Here is a 23,462-nt window from a genome sequence, read left to right as displayed (position 1 = left end):
AGGCCCAAACTCAGCCAAGCAGTTCAGTCCAGTCTCTCAGTTGTGTCCGACTCTTTGCAACCCCATGGACTACATGCAGCATACCAGGCCTCCCTGTCCGTCACCATCTCCCGGAGTTTACTCAAACCCATGTCCGTCAAGTCGGTGATGCCATCCAGACCTCTCATCCTCTGTCGTCCCCTTCTCCTCCTGCCCCCAATCCCTCCCAGCATCAGGGTCTTTTCCAGTGAGTCAGCTCTTCGCATCAGGTGGCCACAGTACTGGAGTTTCAGCTCCACCCCAGTCCTGCCATTGAACACCCAGGACTGATGTCCTCTAGGATGGACTGCATTGAGCACCCAGGACTGACGTCCTCTAGGATGGACTGGCTGGAGCAGCCAGGACCGATGTCCTTTGGATGCACTGGCGGGAGCAGCCAGGACTGATGTCCTCTAGGATGGACTGCATTGAGCACCCAGGACTGACGTCCTCTAGGATGGACTGGCGGGAGCAGCCAGGACTGATGTCCTTTGGATGCACTGGCGGAGCAGCCCGGCAGCCGTGGGGATAAACTGGTGTGGCACTGCCCCCTAGTGACTGCCCGCCCGCGGCTCCTCCCAGAAGGGAAGTGAGTGTCTGTGGCTGTCAACCTGGTGGAAAACTGTGGCAGCCCCCCACACCCCCCACCCCCTACACCCCCCCCCAGCCCAGGCCCTTGTAGAAAGGCTCTCTCTGCGTCAGCAGAGCCTGGGATGTGTCAGACAGGAGCTTTGCTCAGTGATTTCGGTAAGGGAAGGCTTGATTTGGGGGTAGGAAGTCTTGGGCCTGACCAAGTGTGGTTCCATGGCTGTCTTCAGGCGCCCACCTTCCCCTTAGAGGAGCTCACAGTGTGTGGAGGACGCTGGGCACATCGCAGGAGCAGAAGGAACGGAGGTCGCTCCAGAAAAATGAAAATAACTACTGTTGGTCGGGAAGTTTGTAAAGAAACAAAAAGGGAAGAGAACCTTGGTGGAAATGCAAGCCACAATTATAACATTGCTCTGGAACTTGGTATTTTTTTGATTGCCTTGGAAGTAGCTGGGGCTTAAAAGTATAATTTGTGCCAAATGCCATGGTTGTCTGGTTTCAATGCTCTCCAGATGTGTGGAAATGAAGCTAGCTCCAGATTTTCTGATGGTTATCACAGTCCCAGCTCACCTCCCTGAAACTCTGGACCAATGGTTCTCACTGCGGGTGGTTCTGCTCCCCAGGGCCATTTTGGAGAAGGGTTTATTTTTTCTGTTACTGAGTGGGAACACAGATGCTCTGTACTGGGTTTGTATGGGTCATTCCTACCCAACAAAAATTTGTTCTGTATCCCATTTGACATCAGACTGACCTGTTGGACATTCTACGTACTAAAAGCCTATTTATAATTTTCTTAGATTAGACCTATATCCATTTAAAATGTAACATAATTTTTTTGCTCATTTGTAACATATACTTAATTTTTAAATAGTGTTATTAGTGTGCAAATTGAGAGCAAATTGTCATTTGTTTTATTTGGAATTTGACCAAAAGTTTTTCACATTGTAGAAAATCACATTAGGTATGATCATGCTCTGTGGCATTTAAATGGCCAGAACCACACACTTTCATAAGACTGAACTGTATTCAAGTACTTATATTAATACATAGAGGTGCAAGCAGCTGACCGCTGCTTAAGTCTCCTAGGGTAGCCTTGCCTGGGTATTTCCCTTCAGGGGATTCTCTCATGATGGACACTTACGCCCCAAGGTCTTTGTCCACTTTCATTTTTAGGAACCTTTAATTTCTTAATTTCTATGGCTCTCTAACCTGGAAGTTCTTTCCTAGGGCTGGGCATATTTCATGAACCCTTTTTTATCAAAAACAGCCTGAATGCTGATAAGTCTTTTCAGGTCTGTTTAGGGTATGTTGAGGTAATGTCATTGTATTCCTATAAGATATTAACATAGGTAATTGTCAAATAGTAGATTGTTAGCTTATTGACAAATGAGTCATTTCTGAACTCACTTATTCAAGCAGAAATGAAAATGCCTACATGAATAATAGAGAGTCAGACAATAAAACATTTTATCATCTTTTCAGGGAAACATAAGGAATGTAAATCTTCAAATTTGAAAATCGATGTATGTTCTATTATCCCCCTCTTTTTCTTTAGGGACTTTGACCTTTATTTCAGAGGAAGCTTGTACTCTTAGAGGTTCATACTCAGCGAGGGTCTGTACTCAAAGACCCATCTTCTGTGGTCTGTATTGTGAATGAAATTCTCTCTTTCTTTCCCCCTCACACACACACATACGCAGACACACATGGACACAGAGGAAAGGGAAAGGGAGAGAAAGTAAGAGGGAGGGGAGAAGTGGGGAAAAGGAGAGAAGAAGAGAGAAATGTTTAGCTTTTTGACTTTTCTAAATTAACAGAAGAGAGGAAAAAATTCCAAATGTGCAAGGTTAAAGTGTGAGTCACTCAGTTGTGTCGGACTCTTTGCAACCCCATGGACTGTAGCCCACCAGGCTCCTCTGTCCATGGGATTCTCCAGGCAAGAAGACTGGAGTGGGTTGCCATTTAGGAGCAAAATAAATTCAAAGTAGAAAACTGATTTTGATGTTTTAAAGAATTACACAGTTAATAAAAATCGAATCTGCCTTATGCCCAAATGAAAGTTAGGCTTAACAGGTAACACTGTATGGCTTGCATCTCCTGCGTGGCTCTGGATACTCATTGGTAATAAAGGAGGTCTATCCTGGGATCCCCAGGGTCCTAAAACCATGTCTGTTTTCATGACTCGGTGATAGGGGAGAAAGTAGGAGTATGAGGCAGGGATGAGGAGCAGGTCACACCCATTGGGGCAGTTCAGATTCTCTGACCTGAGGGGATTTCTGTAAGTCAAGTAGTTTTATACATGTAACTAAAGTGTTTTCACTTTAGAGCACCCTTACTCAGAGAGGATTTTAGTCAAGGGTTTAGACCTTTAAAATCTGGGTCTTCAACTGGCAGGCATCACAGTATCAGCTTCATTGTGGACGTGAAGCAGATCTGGACACCACTGCTTGACCCATATCCCATTGGGCTGCCTGGTGTTCCAACGACTCAGCGCTGACTTAGATGGAGTCATAGGTGCACATTTATACTCTGAAGGGGATCGCCCCGGCCTGGGAAGCTTATCGCACAGAGGTTAAATATGCCTCCTCCGTGGGCAGGCAGAGCAGAGAGGGCCTGAAACCCTCCTGTTTAGTTCCTTCTCCCAGATCCTCCATCCTTCCCCTCTGGGAAGATGGGCTGCCTCCCTCCCCGCAACACCCCCACCACACACATTTGTAACCATTTATATATTTTCAAGTTTTATTGAAATACAGTTTATTTACAGTGTTGCGTTTCTGCTCTACCGCAGAGTGACTCAGTTATACATATTTATATGCTTCTTCATAGTTTTCACTTTGGAGGCCAGAATACTGGAGTGATTGCTATTCCCTTCTCCAGGGTATCTTCCCAACCCAGGGATCGAACCTGGGTCTCCCGCATTGCAGGTGAACTCTTTACGGTCTGAGCCACCAGGGAATGCCTGCCATATCCTTTTTTCACATTCTTTTCCATTTTGGTTTATTACAGGATGTTGACTATCATTCCCTGTGCTATACATAGACCACATCTTGTTTATCCACTCATCTGTCAAAAGACATTTACATTGTTTCCATGTCTTAGTTATTGTAAATAAAGCTGCTATGACCATGAGGGTGCATGTACCTTTTTAAATTATAGCTTTATGTGGGTATATGTCCAGGAGTTGGATTGCTGGATTATATGGCAACTGTATTTTTACTTTTTTGAAGAACCTCCATACTGTTTTCCATAATGGCTGTACCAATTAACATTCCCACCAGTACTATAGGAGGGTTCCCTTTTCTGCACAGCCTGTCCAGCATTTATGATTTGTAGACTTTTTCCTGATGGCCATTCTAACCAGTGTGAGGTGGCATATCATTTTAGTTTTGATTTGCATTTCTCTGATAGTTAGTGATGGTGAGCATCTTTTCATGTGCCTACTGGCCATCTGTATGTCTTCTTTGGAGAAATGTCTATTTAGGTCTTCTGCACATTTTTGGATTGGGTTGTTTGATTTTTTTTTTTTTTTTTTTTGCTGTTGAGTCATATAAGTTGTTTGTATATTTTGGAAGTTAAGCCCTTATTGGTCATGTCATTTGTAAAAACTTTTTCCTAGTCTGTAGGCTGTCTTTCTGTTTTGTTTACAGTTTCCTTTGTTGTACAGAAGCTTGGAAGTTTGATTAGGTCCCATTTGTTTATTTATTTTTTTAAATTTCTATTGCGTTGGGAGACTGACCTAAGAGAACATGGGTATGATTTATGTCAGAGAATGTTTTGCCTCTATTCCGTCCTAGGAGTTGAATGGTGTCGTGTCTTTAAGTCATTGTGAGTTTGTTTTTGTGTCTAGGGTGAGGGTGTGTTCTAACCTCAGTGATTCACATGCAGCTGTCCCACTCTTCCAAAGATTTGAAGAGGCTATTGTTTCTCCCTGTGTATTCTTGCCTCCTCTATTAAAGGTTAATTGTCCACGGGTGCGTGGGTTTATTTGCGGGCTGTCTGTGCTGCCCCATTGACCCATATGTTGGTTTTTGTGAGGCAGCCATTTTTAATGTTTAGCTGTGATCTGTTTTTCCCCTCTGTAGCTTTCAAAGTTCTCTGTATTCCTAGTATTAAAAATCTAGGATGATCCCTCTCTGCATAGGTTTTTTGTTATTCTCTATGCAAATACTAAGTAGAACTTTTCTTTAGAGTTGCCTGCCTTTCAGTTTACCTGAAAAATCAAAGAAATTTTTTTAAATTCTCTTACGTTTCCTTCCACTTCTCTGTTCTCCTTCTGGAAAGTTAGCTATTAGACCCTCTGTGTTCTCTGAAAATTCATCTTTTCTGTTCTCTTTTTTCCCTTCCTTTCTCTTATTGTCCTACTGTCTGGAAGATTTCTACCAGTTTATATTCTAAAGGTATTATGATTATTTTTTATTATAATTTTAAATTTTTTTTAAGTTCCTCTTTTTTTATTCTTTAGTTGCACTCCTTTGTAGCATCCTGTTCCTTTTTATAGATTTCATATTTTCCTTTAGCTCTTTCATGATGTAGCGTAGAAAGTGCAGGGATCCCATACCCCGTCACTCTACATTATCTCTAGATTCTTCTCATTTCTTCCTTTTCCCTTATTTCCTTCCTTTTCCCCTCCCATTTTTTGTCTATATATTTTTATAGAAAGTATACTTCAAATGTGTACTGATCATTTGTTATTCTTTCACGTTCCAGAGTGGAAATTGGAAGCTTTGTATGAGGAGGGAGCTGGTGAGATTCTCTGTGGGGTGTATAAGTGAAAAGCTGCATTTTTCATTAGAAAATTCTTCCTGTTATGAAAGTCTTTTCACTGAACCAATTCTGTTTCTCCAGAGAGAAATATTCTTTCTCTGTATTAGTGAGTTCTACTATAGGGTCAAAAATACGAGTGAAGAAAGGAAATTAGGGATGTTGTTCAACTTGGAAACTTGAATTTAATTACGATGTTTTCAGATTCAAACATCGTTCCTGACCTTAGCTGGGCCCTGGCTCAGAATCTCCAGTCTTTCCTCAGAGAACAAAGCTCTGTCTACTGTTAGTTGTCTGGCAGTACCATGCAGGGGCAGCACCTGGACATCTATTCTTCCAGATACTCAGACATCATAATTTCTCCTGTTTTCAACTTTGGACCTTACCCACTCATTGCATGGTTTCTCCAAGTTGTAAACCTTCCATGGACTGTGTAATAAGCTATGCCTTTAAACTGTGAGTATTTAGGCCGTTTATAGTTAATGTGGTTACAGACATGCTTGGGTAAAGCTGTCCTCTGGCTTCTTGTTTTCCGTTTGTCCCATCTGTTCGTTCTCCTTTTTTCCATTTCTGCCTCATTTTGGATTGCTTATCTTTTTTTCATTCTGTCTTATATCTTTTACTAGTTTATAACTAATTACTCTTTGATGTATTATTTTTAATTATTCTTTTAGGATTTATAGCATACCTATACACTTAGGTATACGATAACTAAATTACCACAGTCTTATCGTCACCTGATATTCTGTCACTTACTACAGTCTACCTTCAAGTGATATGGTACCATCTTACATATAGTATTTTCACTTCTCGAACCTTACAGTTTTATCTCCACATACTGATCAGTAAGTGTTTGGCTGAATAATCAAGGAGACCTCTCTACAGTTCTCTGGATCTGTCTCTGTGCAAATGTTTCCTCTCTGGTTCTTGGCCCTGTAAACTCATGGTCTCTGTGTATTCCCAGTTCTGTCCTCAATTTGGGAAGACCTCTGGCCTCTGCTGATTTCCATCCCTGAGTGACACTCTGAAGCCTTTCCTGAGGCATGAAGCTGGGGCACTTTTAGGACTCACTTCAGTTGTTTACCATTTCACAGGGATCACTGTTTTTTGTTACTAGATTATCTATGTCTTGGTAACTATTGTTTCAAATATTTTTTCTGTTTTTGTAGTTTTAGGAAGCAGTGTAAATTCAGTCCTTTGTTGTTCCATCTTAGCTAGAAGCAGAATTCCCCATGTACTTTTGTTTGTGTAAAAATATGATATTTTTTTTATTCTCTGATTTCTCTCTTCCTTTTGTTCTTATGGGTTTATACTTTTTTCAATTGCCCTACCATCATTTTAGTGTTATTTCAGGAGAGAATGGTGGATTCAGGAGAGAGAATTGATGGTAGGTTGATCACATGATTGTAAATCTCCATAATACTTTTCACCATTTAAGTGAGGCTTACATTTGAGGTCAGAGCTGACAATTAAGGTATTTTTGCATTCCATAGTACTAATAGTATGTTTAATAGAAAAGGGTTAATGAATATAGTTTATAAGCTGTAAATATCCATTGTTGAATTATTTTGTACAAGTGTAAAAATAACTTATAAGTTGCATACAGATCTTGGAACATAACTGATAAATCCAATTCATACTGATTGAAGGGAAAGACTCATTTCTATCCCCTTTTTGTATCTCTATATATGTGATCCTGAAGGCCTAACATGTGGCTAAGGACAAGTCAGTCTGAGAAAAAGTGTTTCATATTGCCATATTTGTTAATTCAGTAAATACCAATTTCCTGCTATATTCTTTTAAGTGAAGATAAAACAATGAGTAAAGCATAATCTTTGTCCTCAAATTCTTTATAATTTAGATTCTTGGGGCCTGTTTATTAAGCTGAGCATATGTTATATGCCTTCTGACCCATGTTGACCTTGACTGATGGCATGAGAGGTACCTATAAGAGGCTCCTGGTGTGCAGAGAACGGACATGGTACTCTATGGTCCAACCTGGAGTACCATGCTAAAATTACTATGTGGAACCTGGAAAAGAGGAATTATGCCCAGATTCTCAGAGTACAAATCAGGGCTAAGAAGGTGGGGGAGGGTTTTGTTAGGCAGAAGGAAATGTACCTGGAGAGAAAGAGCTGGGGGAGGGGATGGCATAACTGCCCACCGTTACCATGGCCAGAGCTCCTTATGGAAAGGGGCTATGGGGCGGCAGGAGTTCCGGGTAGAGACCATCTCGTTCAGAGGGAAAAACTCAGTAATGCCCTTGGAAAGATCGCCCTGGGGAATTTAAGCAAATGTAATAGAAAGCTGCCATATTTGTGATTTCAGAAATAGTGATAGATCCACAGCCAAGAGTGAATGAAGAAATGAATGGAAACCAAGAAAAGAAACATTTTCTTCTTTTAAAACCTTAAAGCTAATCTCACAAGCTTTAACTCTTTGCAGCATGCAGTTCTGTAAAACAGTTCAAGAAGTCTTCTCCCTAAACCCTAGAGCCCTTATTTTAAAAGTCTGAGATCATCAGAAGTTCCTTACACTAATTTTAATCTTCTTTAATATGTCTTAATTAAATAAGCTTTCATATTGATTAGAATTTGAAATTTGCCCCATAAGTCATTTTTTCAGGTCTTTCCCCGAATAGTTCTTCTTGTGGAGAAGGTTGGAATTATCTAAGTAAGTTTGTGAAGTGAAAAACTGTAGGAGATGTTTTGAAAATATTTAACTATTTAAATTGTATATATTAATCATTCACAGTGGTGTCACTCTGCATTAATTCAAAACCTGGAAGTGTTCTAAGCAATGTCATCCTGTTGATACGTCTTAATATTTGTTTATGAATTTCCAAGAAAGAAACCTTGAGTATTCTAATAGTAGCTAATATGGTCCCTAATTACCTGCCTCTTCTTGACTAGTCATAACTAAGTATGTCTGAAATGTAACATAAACATTAGTATGAAATATTATTTTTCCATTCTAAGTTATCTTTCAGGCAGGTTAATTATTTAATAAGAAAAAAAAGGTAATTTATCATTGAACCCCAAGCCCTTTAAATGCCAACTCCTAGAAAGTTGTCTGTTTCTAATTAGACCCTTCAGTATAGCAATACAGTGTCTTACCCAATAGAATTGCATAGCATATAACTAATACTGACTAAATGATATAATGGCATAATACTTGAGAATGGTGAAGAATTGAATGAGGATGGGAGAAATTTTAAGCTTGTGTATTTATTAAACGTAGGCAACTAACTGAGAGTCAGGGCATGCTTTTCATTGTAACTCTCAAAGTCATTGAGTGCTCCAAACTTTGAAAACCAGTTCAAAGTGCTTCAGGAAGAAGAGCTGACAGAGGTTTTCACACCGTTGCCCAAGCTGAGGAGACGGACCCACGCACCCCAGCAGTGAAGGCCCCTTAACGACCTTTGCTTATAGTATGAAATCTCAAACTTCCTCTTTGTAGTTGCTCTACCAAAGGAGCAGCTTGTGCTCGGCAAGTAGGCAGGTATGTTCTAGTCACTCATGAGGTAGCAGTAACTTGAGGATATCACTCAGACATGGTCACGTTTTCTTAGTGGCTAGACTGAGAACGCTTTGTTGATAATGGGTGAAGACCATAGCTGTTTCAGCCAAAGATTGTAAAACGAGAAAATGCAAGTTAGGAGCTGAACACATAGTGAGGGCTCAACAAATATTTCATCTGCCTCAGGGAATCAGGGCCATCAGCTCTTAAACGTTTTGGATCTTTATGTAAATCGTGCTTTGTTAGGAAAAAAACTTTGTGTCACAGTTGAAAATTGAATAGGACGTGAAGCTTTTGCCTCCCCTCTCTTGCCCACACTCGTGCCGAGGTAATGTATTCTCTGTTTCAGGCAATTGCTTGATGAGGACTGTTCATAGAGAGCCTCGATATTGTGAGTGGATTATAATCCAAAGCTTGCTTCTTTTTTGAAATAGAAACCACATTCTCCCATGGCACCCCCATCACACAGGCATGGCGGGCTCCCCAAGTGGCCCACAGAGCCTGGTAGCTCACGCATAGCTGAACTCTCAAACGTATCTATCACACCACCCTGCTTTTATGAGCGTGTTATTTATCAGAGTTTCTCAGAGGAAGTACACTCATCTATCTTCCTTGAAAGTTAGGAATACATCTTAAAAAAAAAATTGAAATATAGTTGACTTATAGCGTTGTATTAGTTTCAAGTGTACACCAAAGTTATACATACATGTTTTTTTTTTTTTCAGATTCTTTCCTGTTATAGATTATCATAGTTCCCTACTATGTATGTTCTTTATCAGTGTTACTTATGGTAGGCCTTGTTATTTATCAATTTTACTTATGGTAGTATGTGTCTGTTAATCCCAAACTCCTAAATTACCCCTCCCCCCCTTTCATAACCATGAGTTTGTTTTTTGTGTCTGTTTCTGTTTTGTAAATAAGTGCATTTGTTTCATTTTTTTTTAGATTCCACCTATAAGCAATATCATATGATATTTGTGTTTCTCTATCCGACTTACTTTACTTAGTATGACAGTCTCTAGGCCCACCCATGTCACTGCAAATGGCATTATTTCATTTATTTTTTTAGTGATTGAGTAATATGAGGAGTAAGGCTTCCTGGTGGCTCAAAAGGTAAAGAATCTGCCTGCAGTGCAGGAGATGCAGGAGACGTGGGTTCGATCCCTGGGTCAGGAAGATCCGCTGGAAAAGGAAATGGCAACCCACTCCAGTATTCTTGCCTGAGAAATCCCATGGACAGGGGAGCCTAGTGGACTACAGTCCATAAGGTCGCAAAGTGTCAGGCATGACTGAGCACATGTGTCTATCTGTCTGTCTATCTATCTACATAATATGAAGACATTATCTTGACCTCCCTTTTGGCAGAGACAGCCTCTCCACTCAGCCATCCTGGGAAGACGGGACTTCCTGGAGCAGAATGGTGAGGCTGCTGTCCTCCTGCCGCCAGAGACTCGCCGGATGCTGCTCAGCAAGGGCTGGCTGGGGCATACCTGCCCTTCCCTTTTCTTGCAGAAGATATGGCGATGCCATCACGCCTCCTTGCTCTGGGTTTCTACTCACTCCAGCCAGGGATTTCTCTTTCCCAGACCAGTGTAGCAGGAAATACCATTTCGTAGCTTCTCTCTTGTTTGGAAGCAAACAAAAGAGTGTAAAAGTGATAAGCATAGGCCCTTCTGTGTCCAAAGACAGAGATAAGAGCCACTGTCTGCACTATCAGAGGGATAGCACTACAGGGGAAAGCTTATCCTCTCTAACCTTCCCACACTTTGGGTTATGGCAGAAGCCTTGGCGTGAGAAAAAGAACAGAAAAAAACAAATCTCAGAGGACGTAATGGCACAATGTAGGTTGTGTATGGGATCAATCCGGGGTCTCAGGTCACAGGACAGCCTTCTTGCCTCCACAGCTCTGGCTACACAGACAGATGGTTGAGCTGAAAGGCAGAACTGAGTGAATGCAAGCTCGGGGGTTATCAGCATGCTTCGGAGACCAAGAAACAAGGAAGGGAAAGCTGTTCCCAGTGGTTTCTGAGAGCTGGAAAGAAAGAGTGGTCCTTAACACAAGTAGAGTGAGGAGTAAGGAATGCCCGTGACTGCTCCCCTGGGTGAGGGCCACCCTGCCCACGACTGTGCAGGGCACACATCCAGGGCAAGTTCCTCCCGGGTGACAGCTGGCATGGCCTCACGCTTGTATGCTTGATGGATAGCAGTGCCCACGAGCAGCCGAGTTACTGCTCAACACTGGTAATTCAAGCCAGACATTGTAGGGTATCTCTTTCTGAGATAAAAACCCTCCTCATTAGAAAGACTTGGCACCTTCTAGGATAACCAGGATAAACTGCATACCTCTCCTTCTTTTGACTACAAACTCTTTTATGTGTGTAACTCGGGAGGCAATGAGTTACATTAAGCTCTAGTTCTAGGTGTGGACTGTGCAATCAAAGATATTTTTCCCATCTTCAAGGAGGACCACTAGTACAGGACAATTACAGTCTAGTCCTGCGGTGAAGGAAAACACAGGATATTGAGGGAGCCCCCGGGAGGGGCTGGGAGAAAAACAGACAGAAGAGGCTCCTGACTGAGTTGATTTTGAAGGGTCGAAATTGGCCCCCTAGGGAAACAGGTAGCGAAGGGGACACCATGGCTCCTCCTGATACAGAGGCGCAGAAGGAGGTTGGGCAACCACATATCATCCTACACATTGGGCACATCAGTGGACACTAAGGAAGGAGGAAATTTTTGTGAGCAAAACAAGAACAGGACTCAGATAAATGTGCATTAGTCAGATAACACCAGTGATAAAAGCTATTTTCATATTTTGCAGCTTCCCTTTCAAATTATTTTTAAAGTTGAAGAAATCCTAATGTCTTTCACATTGCTTACATAGAACCCCAATTTTACTTATAATAGTGAGCTGTGAAAACCTCTCAATAGAGCATTTTGTAGAAGCTACTTAGTAAATTCACTGGATTGAGTCAAACTGCCCTTGGCGGCCCTCCTCTAGATTAATTATAAAGGACTGGCTTTGTTTGCTATTTTTCAGGTACCATGATCAACAGGATGTTACTAGCAACTTCCTTGGAGCAATGTGGTTGATATCAATAACTTTTCTCTCCATTGGTTATGGTGACATGGTACCTAACACATACTGTGGGAAAGGAGTCTGTTTGCTCACTGGAATTATGGTAAGTGTCTTTTCACTGTCCATCTCTTTTATAAATACTCAATGGTACTTAGTCCATTCCATCTATGTGTATAAGTCATGGTAAAATATTTGATTTCCCAGCGGCAGAAAGGCAGCATACATAAATCAATTTTCTGTTGGAAGAGAACGTCAACAGTTTTCATCCTTTTTTAATTTAAATGAAATATAGTTGTTATATAATGTTGTGATTATATATGCAGCAAAGTGATCCAGTTATACATGTGTATGTGTATTCTTTTTTAACATTCTTTTCCATTATGGTTTATCATCGGATATTGAATATAGTTCTCTGTGCTGTGCAGTAGGACTTTGTGGTTCATTCACTCTGTATAAGCTTACATCTTCTAACCCCAGCCTCCCTCTCTACCCCTCTCCCAAACCCATCCCCCTGGGCCACCACAAGCCTCTTCTCTATGCCCGTGGTTCTGTTTCATAGATAGGTTCATTTGTGTCTTGTTTTAGATTCCACTTATAAGTGATACCCGATGGTATTTGTCTTTCTCTTTCTGACTTAGTGTGATAATCTCTAGTTTCACCCATGTTGCTGCAAATGGCATTATTTCATTCCTTTTCGTGGCTGAGTAGTATTTCATCGTGTATATACCACATCTTCTTGATCCATTCATCTGCCAGTGGACGTGTGTGTTGCTTACATGTCTTACCTATTGTAGATAGTGCTGGTATGAGCAAAGGGGTGCATGTTTCTTTCTGAATTATAGGTTCATCTGGATATATGCCCAAGAGTGGGATTGCTGGATCATATGATAATTCTAGTTTTAGTTTTCTGAGGAACCTCCATGCTGTTTTCCACAGTGGCTGCACCAATTTACACTCCCACCAATAGTGTAGGAGGGTTCCCTTGACTTCACACACTCTCCAGCATTTGTTATTTGTAGACTGTTTAATGATGGCCATTCTGAATGGTGTGAGGCAATTACCTCATTGTGGTTTTGATTTGCATTTCTCTAATAATTAGTGATGCTGAGCATCTTTTCATGTGCCCAATGGCCTTCTGTATGTCTTTGGAGAAGTGTCTATTTAGCTCTTGTGCCCATTTTTGAATTGGGTTGTTTTCTGTTGTTGAGTTGTACAAGCTGTTTGTATACTTTGGGAAATTAATCCCTTGTTGGAAGCATTGTTTGCAAACATTTTCTTCCATGCTGTAGGTTATCTTTTCATTTTGTTTATGGTTTTCTTTGTTCTGCAAAAGCTTGTAAGTTTGATTAGGTCCCATTTGTTTTTGTTTTTATTTCTACTGCCTTGAGAGACTACCCTGAGAAAACTGGTATGATTTATGTCAGAGACTGTTTTGCCTATTTTCTCTTCTAGGAGTTTTATGGTGTCATGTCTTCTATTTAGGTCTTTAAACTATTTTGTGTTGATTTTTGTGTATGGTATAAGGGCATGTTCTAATTTAATTGATTTACATGGGGCTGTCCATCTTTCCCAACACCACTTGCTGCACACACGTTTTCCTAGTGTATATTCTTACCTCCTTTGTCAAAGATTAATTGACCGTAGGTATGTGGGTTAACAGTTTTCATCTTAATTTGCAATCATGAAGCTCCGTTGAGGAGAGAGTGCTGCTGGATTTGCTCTTTGTGGGCTGTGCACTAATTTGATGAGCAAATTTGATCTTAGAGCTTCAGCTTCAAGGTCAAGAATTTCTTTAAGTCTGGATTCTGCCATTTCCAACTTGCCAGGTGAACTTAAATGAAATCCTCTTCTCTGAAATGTACTTTCCTCATCTGTAAAATGTGGACCATGAAAACTATCTTGAAATGTATCAAACAGTTGAAGAATAACACTTTTTCAATTAAATAATTAGTGTTTATCATTTTAATGAGTATTTCTTTTTTATTCTCTCAATTAAAATGCTCACCTAGTAACTAGAAATAAAACCATAAAAAAAGGACAAACTGTCTCTGTCCTGCCTTCATGAAGCTTATAGTTGACCACCTTTTTTTAAAAAATAATTAACACACAAGTGTTAATTACGTTAGTGACAAGTATGTGAGGGACTAAGACTTCTGATCAGATCTGGGCACTAAGGGAGAGGAATGGGATCTATTCAGAGAAAGAAATCCCTGGAAAGTTGACATTGAAACTGAGATGGGAAAAGGTGGTAGCCAGGCAACGTGTGGGTGAGGAAGGGTATTCCAGGGAGAAGAAAAGGTTTGTATGAAGAAAGTGAAGCCGGGGAGAGACTTGGTATGTGGGCACAAGGCCGCTGGGTCAAGAGTGTCCAGAGTGAGTTGGGAAAGAGACACAGGGCTGGGAGTGGGAGGCCAGACCTTATGGAGCTCTTGAGTGAGGTTTGCTGCCTGCCGTGGCATGCCACTCTGCTAGGACACCAAGGAGGCTCAGACATGTTCCTTGCCCCTTACTCACCATGATGCGGCCAGGACTGGTGTGTCACATTTACTTTAGATGTAAGAGAATGGAAGGCTATTAAGTTGTCTAAGATTTACTGCCGTGTGGTGTGAGCTTTGAAATGTCTGCCCCAGAAGCTCCAGTTTTAGTGACCTGGGTTCTCCTCATTCCTTATCTGCTTTTTTAGCTGGGTTACAGCAAAGAGCATCATCCTGGTGCTGGTTTGGTTTCTGCCTGCAGAAGGATGTGAACTAGCACTGGCAGCTCCGTAGGCAGGAAATTCCCAGAATGCCTCAAGCCAGGCATCTCTGCCCAAAGCCTCTACTGTGTCCACCCTCCGGTTGGCACAAGAGAAGCAGGCTCTCGAAGTGAGGACCTCTGAAGGGTGGCCAGGGCAATGTGTAGCCTTATAGCAGCTGCTTAGGAAGATTGCTGAAAGAGTTAGAACTAGCTGGAAGGACTGAGTGTCCGTGACATATACTGAGTAGGAACATTCTTCTCCCACTTGGTAGTACTGAACAGCTAGCTGTGAAAATAAAATCTGGGGGCTCATTTTAAGGTTACCAGTTGTAACAAGATGACCATTTGTGGAAAATATAATTTAGCATTCTTTGCTTGTAAAAGAAAATACAGTTTTATGAATTTTAGTAATTTTTATTACAATTGGTACTGTCCTTTATGATTACTCTTGGATCCCTTTCTTTTTCCTCAAAAGATGGCATTTTATTATATAGTATAATGCTTTGGGAAATAAAATTTGCATGGGTGTATTTTTGGAGGGCCCATAACAAGCCCACAAGGGACATGAATGATGCTATTTATACACACACAACTGGTGATTGCAGAGTTTTTCCCTTTATGCTTCTTAGAAACAACTTCTTTGGCATTGGTTTTTGGCAAGACATCCACTCTTTTATTCTTGAATCAGGTATGACTCAGGGTTTGTACAAACCGCTTCATTTGCCATGGATCAGGGCCAAGTTTGAGGTTAACCTTGCCTGGCTCTTGTAATACTTTTATCTTTCCTTGATTTTTTTCTCTGTCCCTAACATCTCAAGAACAGCTCCTGCAAAGTCTCATCTGACAGCACAAATCTTTTATTCCATCCCTTAAACTACTTCCTTGCTTAAGTTTCACTTGTAATCTTACTTTGTTTTTAGAAAATATGTTCTAAGCCACTTAATCTATATGGACACAAAAGTATTACATGCAGTGAAATTCACAGTGTCTTCACTGCTGCCCTCTGAACTCATGTTGTAAACTTTAGTCCTTCTGTCCTTAATCTGAGGAGCTCCATTCCATTTCCCTCTTAAGAACAGACATTTCTTAATTAACTTGATGAGAAGTTGTTTACTTCATATAGAAAAATTGAGTGCTCTTTGACTAGTCTATTTGCAAAGCTGTATACAGTTGTGTAGTCTTTATCCACTGGCCAAGCAAATTCACACAGAGCCAGGCCACAAAGCAGTGGTCTGGGGCTGTTTCTGGGAAGTTGGTTATAGCCCATGTAGATTTCCTGGGGATCAGGAGCCTATGTATTGAGGTTACCTAGAAACTAGTACAGAGAGTGGCTGACAAATCTTGTTTCCTAAAAGAGGTTTTCTCAGAGTCTGTATAAAAAGTTAGTTTCCACTGTGTTTTTATTTTGTCAGACATCTTTTTTTTTTGCCTTTGATCACATGAAATTTAAATACCAGTTTGTTGCATTGGAATTGCCTAAGTCAGATATGACTTGCTTTTAATTTCAGGCTCTTTTATTCATATATTTTCCTTTCTTTCTTCTTCCAGCCTGTTCTCCCCTGCACTTTTGCAATGCGTGTTTAGATAAACTGTACATTGTCACGTTTCTCATGAGTCATTGCTCTGTGTTTCTCTGGCCTTTAATAAATTCTGAAAAAGATGCACAAGTCCCAGCACCCCTGGGAGAGCAGGGTCAGCCCTGCATCATCTTGCACATCATCTCGGAAGCACTGACTCCTTATGTTCCTTTATATTTCAATTTTCCCATTCATGTGTTTATGAAATTTTGATAGAATTAATACCCTTGTGTGATTGTTTCACTTTGAAGCATGTAAAGAACAGTTGATTTGAATGCTAGCACCTGCAAAGCTTTCTACATTTCAAAACTGTAGACATAAAGAAATTAGCAGTACATGTTTTCTTCATAAAGCTAATGAAAGTAATGAATTATTTCATAGAATCATCTTAGATGTTCACATTTCATTGGTTAAAAACTCAAAATGAAACTGTAATTTAAAAATTTTAAATAACAATTTATATCATGAATTACCTTGGGGAGCCAAGGACATTAAGATAAAGCTCATTTCTGCCATGGTTCTTGGCAGAAATGTATTGTTAAACCATGAGGGAAGAGAGTTTCCATATTTCTAAGAAAGAAACAAATGGTCTTATCAAAAAATAACTTCTCCTTGGCTGAAATGTAAGTTGTAAATCCAAGACAATCATGGAAAGTTTTAAAATAAATTTTAGGTTGTGTTTACAATGCTATGTAAAGATTATCAAAATACTAAAACAAGGGGTTTTATGTATTAAAATGCCTGAACAAGAATTCCATTGTGATAGATCAAATGAGTCAAGGCCTAACTAATATTAGAGCTGATGAAACAAAGATCTCTTCCCTTTCCGTGAGTCTTATTTTAAAAACACAAGATTATAGAGTTGCCTAATAGATAAAGTCCTCATTACCCTTCAAGAGAAAACAACTGAGGTTGTCATTATTTACTTTTTTTCTTATTCTTCTATCCTTCCTCTTTTTAAAAAAAATTTTACTGAAGTGTAGTTGTTTTACAATGTTTTGTTAATTTCTTCTGTACAACAAAGTGACTCAGTTATACATGCACACATATCATATTGTCTTATTATAATTTGTCACAGGATATTCAATATAGTACAGTTCCCTGTGCTATACAGTAGGACCTTATTGCTTATCCCTCCTATGTATACTAGTTTGCCTCTGCTAATCCCAAACTCCTAATCCTTCCTCCCCTATCCCACCCTCTTTGGTAGCCACAAGTGTATTCTGTATGTCTGTGAGTCTGTTTTTGTTTTGTAGATATGTTGACTTGAGTAGTATTTCAGATTTCACATGTAAGTGATATTATATGATACTTGTCTTTCTCTTTCTGTCTTACTTCACTTAGTATGATAATCTCTAGGATCCTTGTTGCTGCAGGTGGCATTATTTCATTCTTTTTATGGCTGAGTAGTACTCCATTGTCTATATAGACCACATCTTCTTTATCCTTTCTTTATCCTGTTTTTATCCTTCTTTATCCTGTTGATGAACATTTAGGTCGTTTCCATGTCTTAGCTATTGCAGATACTGCTGCTGTGTACATAAGGATACATGTATCTTTTCAAATTATAGTTTTGAAAATATATATGCCCAGGAGTGGGACTGCTAGGTCATATGGCAGTTCTACTCCATAGTGGTTGAACCAACTCACTCCCAGCAATAGTGTATGAGAGTTCCTTTTCCCTACACCCTCTCCAGCATTTGCTATTTGTAGACTTTTTAGTGATTGCCATTCTGACTGGTGTGAGGTGGTACCTCATTGTAGTTTTAGTTTGCATTTCTCTAATAATTAGCAGTGTTGAGCATCTTTTCATGTGCCTAATGACCATCTGCATGTCTTCTTTGAAGAAATGTCTCTTTAGCTCTTGTGTCCATTTTTGAATTGGATTGTTTTTTTTTGTTATTACGTTGTATTAGCTGTTTGTATATTTTGGAGATGAAGACCTTGTCAGTTGTGTCATTTGCAAATATTTTCTCTGACTCTGTAGGCTGTTTTGTTTATAGTTTCCTTTGCTATAGGCTTCGCTTGTGGCTTAGCCGGTAAAGAATCCGCCTGCAATGCAGAAGACCTGGGTTCGAACCCTGGTTTGGGAAGATCTCCTGGAGAAGGAAAAGGCTACCCACTCCAGTATTCTGGCCTGGAGAATTCCATGGACTGTATAGTCCATGGAGTCGCCAAGAGTCGGACACGACTGAGCGACTTTCTCTTCACTTCATTTCCTTTGCTCTTCAAAAGCTTGTAAGTTTGATTAGCTCCCATTGGTTTATTTTTGCTTTTATTTCCATTGCCTCGGGCCACTGGCTTAAGAAAACATTGGTACAGTTTATGTCGGAGGATGTTTTGCATATATTCTCTTCTAGGAGTTCTATGGTGTCTTGTCTTACGTTTAGGTTTTTAAGCCATTTTAAGTTGATCTTTGTGTATGGTGTGAGAGTGTGTTCTAACGTCACTGACTTACATGCGACTGTCAAACTTTCCCAGCACCACTTGCTAAAGAGAATGTCTTTTCCTCATTGTATGTTCGTGCCTGCTTGTTGAAGATTAATTGTGCATAGGTGTGTGGGTTTATTTCCAGGCTCTCTATTTTGTTCCATTTATCTGTATGTCTGTTTCTGTGCCAATAGCATGCTATTTTGATTACTGTAGACTTGTAGTATTGTCTGAAGTCTGAGAGGGTTATGCCTCTAGCTTTGTTCTTTTTCCTAAGGATTGCTTTGGAAATTCTGGGTCTTTTGTGGTTCCATATAAATTTTAGTATTATTTGTTCTATTTCTGTGGAAAATATCACATTGATATTTAATAGGGATCACATTGACTCAGTAATATGACCATTTAAAAAATATTAATTCTTCCCATCCAAGAGCATGGGATAGCTTTCCATTTCTTTGACTCATGTTTCATTTTCTGTACTAATGTTTTGAATTCTCAGCATGTAAGTCTTTCACCTTTTTGGTGAGATTGATTCCTAAGTTTTTGTGGGGTTTTTTTGGTGTGATTTTAAGAGAGATTGCTTACATTCCCTTTTTGATATTTCATTGTTAGTGTAAAGAAATGCAACCATTTTCCAATCTTTTATCCTGCTATGTTGCTGAATTAGTATATCAGTTCTAGTAATTTTTGAGTGGAGTCTTCAGGGTTTTCTTTATATAGATTTTACCATGTCATCTGCATATAATGACAATTTTACCTCTTTTCTATAAATTTGAACACATTTTATTTCTTTTCTTTTTCTTTTTTTGTCTGATTGCTGTGCTTAAAGACTGCCAATATTTTTTAAAGAGAAGTGGTGAGAGCAGGCATCCTTGTCTTGTTCTAGATTTTAGTAAGAAGGCTTTCATCTTTGAGTATTATATTGGCTATGGTTTGTCATAACAGCTTTTACTATGATGAGATATGTTCACTCTATACACATTTTCATCAGGATTTTTATCATAAATGAATGCTGAATTTTATCAAATGCTTTTTCTGCATCTGTTGAGATGATCGTATGGGTTTTGTCCTTTTGTTGGTGTGGAGTATCGCATTGATTAATTTGCATGTGTTGAACCATCCTTGTGAACCTGGAATGAATCCAACTTGGTCGTGGTTTATGGCCTTTTTTATGTGCTTTTGGATGCAGTTTGCTAATATTTTGTTGAGAATGTTTCTGTCTATATTCACCAAAGATATTAGCTTGTTTTTCTTCTGTAGTATTGTCTTTGGTGACAGTGGTATCATAGAATGTCTTCAGGAGTGTTTCTTCCACTTCAGTCTTTTCGAAGAGTTTGAGAAGTATTGGCGTAAGTTCTTTGTATGCTTGGCAGAATTCTCCAGTGAAGCCTTCTGGTCATAGGCTTTTGCACTTAGGGATTTTTTTTTTTTTTTATTACTGATTTGATTTCATTTCTAGTGACTGGTCCATTCAAGTTATCTATTTCTTCTTGATTCAGTTTCCGTGGGCTATATGTTTCTTAAAGGTCGTCCATTTCTTTGAGATTGTCAAATCTTAAAGATTGTCAGTTTATAATTTTTCATAATATTCTCTTGTTGCTTTTTTCTGCAGTATCTTGTTATTGCTCCTCTTTCATTTCTTATTTCATTTGGGTCATCTGTCTTCCCTGTAAGCCTGGCCAGAGGTTTGTAAATTCTCATTATCCTTTCAAAGAACAAACTCTTGGTTTTATTGATATTTTTTCTATTTTTTTAATCTCTATTTTATTTATCTCCTCTCTGATCTTTGTTATCTCCTTCCTTCTGCTGAATGTAGGTTTTGTTTGTTCTTTTTCTAATTCTTTTAGGTGGTGGATTAGGTTGTTTATTTTATATTTTTCTTGTTTCTTGAAGAAGGCTTGTGTGAACTTTCCTCTAAGAATAGCTTTTGCTGCATGCCATAGGTTTTGAATGGTTGTATTTTTGTTGTTATTTGCCTCAAGATATTTTTTAATTTTTTCTTTGATTTCATCACTGATCCATTGTTATTTTGTTTTTGTTTTACTAGCATGTTGTTTAGTCACCAAGTAATTGTTTTTGTTTTTTTCTCATTTCTTTTTCTGTGGCTGATATCTAGTTTCATGCCACTGCAGTCAGAACAGATGATTGAAATAATTTCTGTTTAAGCTTGTTTTGTACCCAAGAATGAGGTCAATCCTAGAGCATGTTCCAAGTGCACATGAAAAGGATGCATATTCTCCTTTTAGCTACAATGTCCCTAATAAGTCTAGGTGTTCTGTTGTATCATTTAGGGTCTCTGTTGCCTTGTTGATTTTTGTCACAAAGATCTGCTCATTGATGTGTGTCCTATGTATCCTTAAATTCTGCCATTTTTATTATAATATGTCTTGGTGTAGGTCTGTTTGGGTTTATATTGTTCAGGACCCTCTGTGCTTCCTGTATCTGGATATCTGTTTCCTGCTTTAGATTTCAGAAGTTTCCAGCCATAATTTCTTTAAATATATTTGCAGTACTTTCTTCTCTTTCTTTTCTTTCTGAGATCCCTATTATGCATAGATTGGCATTCTTTATATTATCCCATAGGTTGCTTATGTTGCTTTCATATTTTTTTTAAAATTTGTGTTTCTGTCTGTTCTCTTGATTGGGTGATTTCAATTATTCTATTATCTATATCACTTATTCATTCTTCTGCATTATTAATTCTGCTTTTCATTGTCTTTAGTTCAGCTCTTGTCTCTTCACATGAATTCTCTAATTTCTCTTGGCTCTTCCTTATAGTTTCTAATTCCTTTTTATAGTAATCTTCATTTCTGTTGATAGCTTTTCTTAATTCCTTCAATATTCTCATTGTCTCCTTATTGAATTCTGTGACTATTGGATTGAATAGATCGCTTTCATTGTTTGTTCTTTCAGGAGAATTCTCTCAGTTTTTTTAGTTGGAAGTGGTTTTTCAGTTTCTTCATTTTACTTATATTTCTTTGCTGGCAACCTACTCCAGTATTCTTGCCTGGAAAATGCTATGGACAGAGGAGCCTGGTGTGCTGTAGTCCATGAGGTTGGTCGCAAAGAGTTGGACACAACTGAGCATGCAGGCACATGAGTTTAGGAGAAACAATTCTCTATTGTGGTCCTTGAGGGCTACTTTTATGTGGGACTGCTCCTGTGTAGCTTGCATGGGTTTAATCTTTTTGGTGTGAGGGCCATTCGTAGTCTGGATCCCTGTCACCTTTTCCCTCAGTGTCTGCTGGCCATCATCCCCTTGATGGGAGGTGTGACTGATGTTGCACTGGGTATTGAGTGGGGCCTTCTCTTTGCTCTTTGGTTATCACTGCCCTCTCCAGGGCAGGGTCTGCTCCCTAATTATTGGAGCAGAAGCCCCCAGCTCCATTTCTGAGCTGTGTTTCTGCTATGCACTGTGAGGTAGGTGGGATTGGCATGCTCCCACTAGGAGAGAAGCCGCTGAGTATTTTTCTACTGGGCCCGGTCACCTGTGAGTATACTCTGTTGTGTCACTTTTTACCCATTTTGTGGGCTTACAATGGACAGTGTGGTTGGCGCTGCTTTTGGCCCCAACATAACCATGGGATGCTGCCAGTCAGCCCCAGTGCCTTTCACACTTCGTTTTTCACAAGGCCACCAGCACAGATCCGCTGGAGTGAGATCCCAGGACTGTAGCAGTCAAGCACCTGTGCCTGCTGCAGGTGCTGTTGAGGCAGCCCACACCCGGGCCTGACCCAGCCCCTGTTGTGCACACCCACAGAACACACAACTGCTATGTGCACTTGTGGCCCAGCCACGGCAGCACAAGCTGTTTGTTCACATGCTCCGTGGATGCTGACTTCACACAGCCGGCAGTGGACTTGTAAATCTGCAGTTTGTGCAGCCGCGGGGAAGGATCTCAGCTCTGCTTCCTAAGCTGCACAGCCCCTGGATCTCAGCTGAGATTTCAGTCACACCTCTGCGCATGGACACCCACTGGCATCTGCTCTCAGAACCCCCGAGGCAGTGGCTGGAGCACAAGAGCCTGCCCAAATGGGAGGGGCCGGGGCAAGGGCCAGGCTGTGCAGGCCTGCCTGGGTGGGAGCCTCTCAAAGAGTCCATGGAGGCGACAGCCAGAGATGGGGAAAGAGGCCACAGTGGAAGCCCCGTTCCTGCCTGTGTGTGCCGTTTGACAATGGCACTGCGCTTTTATGGCAGCCCAGGGTTCTTCCCTGAACACCCCTAGTCCTAGTCGCTGCTCCCCACAGTCCAGCCCGCTCAGGCTGCTCCACGCCACCCACAGCAGCCCTCCCCACAGATCTGTCTTCTAAACCCCGTCCTCCAGCCCCCAGTCCCTAGCTGTACCAGCCCGTGTGTCCCAGGCTGGGGTGCTCGGGGCAGTCGCACAGACTATGTGTATAGGCCTCCCTGTGTCCTGCCACTAACCAGCTGTTGTGCTCTCCTCAGAACCTCTGAAGTTTCTTTTCTGTTCCAGTAATCTCCCTGCCAGTGAAATGATGGAGAAGGAAATGGCAACCCACTCCAGTATTCTTGCCTGGAGAATCCCGTGGACAGAGGAGCCTGGTGGGCTCCATGGGGTCACAAAGAGTTGGACACAACTGAAGCGACTTAGCATGCATGCATGCATGCATTAGAGAAGGAAATGGCAACCCACTCCAGTGCTCTTGCCTGGAGAATCCCAGGGACAGAGGAGCCTGGTGGGCTGCAGTCTATGGGATCACACAGAAGTGGACACAACTGAAGTGACTTAGCAT

The 23,462-nt window shown here is 40.5% G+C and overlaps 1 protein-coding gene across 4 annotated transcripts in view; it reads left to right on the top strand.

Annotated features, from left to right (window-relative positions):
• KCNN2 (potassium calcium-activated channel subfamily N member 2) overlaps nucleotides 1-23,462 on the top strand; it is a 477,213-nt gene that overhangs the window by 425,743 nt on the left and 28,008 nt on the right. For all 4 annotated transcript variants that reach the window (XM_043920758.1, XM_043920759.1, XM_043920760.1 and 1 more), the window contains one exon: nucleotides 11,927-12,068. In XM_043920758.1, coding sequence (XP_043776693.1) covers nucleotides 11,927-12,068 — 142 coding nt within the window. The remainder of the gene's footprint in view (nucleotides 1-11,926; nucleotides 12,069-23,462) is intronic.

The sequence above is a fragment of the Cervus elaphus genome, chromosome 12, assembly GCF_910594005.1.
Source record: "Cervus elaphus chromosome 12, mCerEla1.1, whole genome shotgun sequence".
Classification (NCBI taxonomy): Eukaryota; Metazoa; Chordata; class Mammalia; order Artiodactyla; family Cervidae; genus Cervus; species Cervus elaphus.
Note: the sequence above shows the minus strand (reverse complement) of the source record. Positions and strands in the feature narration are given on the sequence as shown.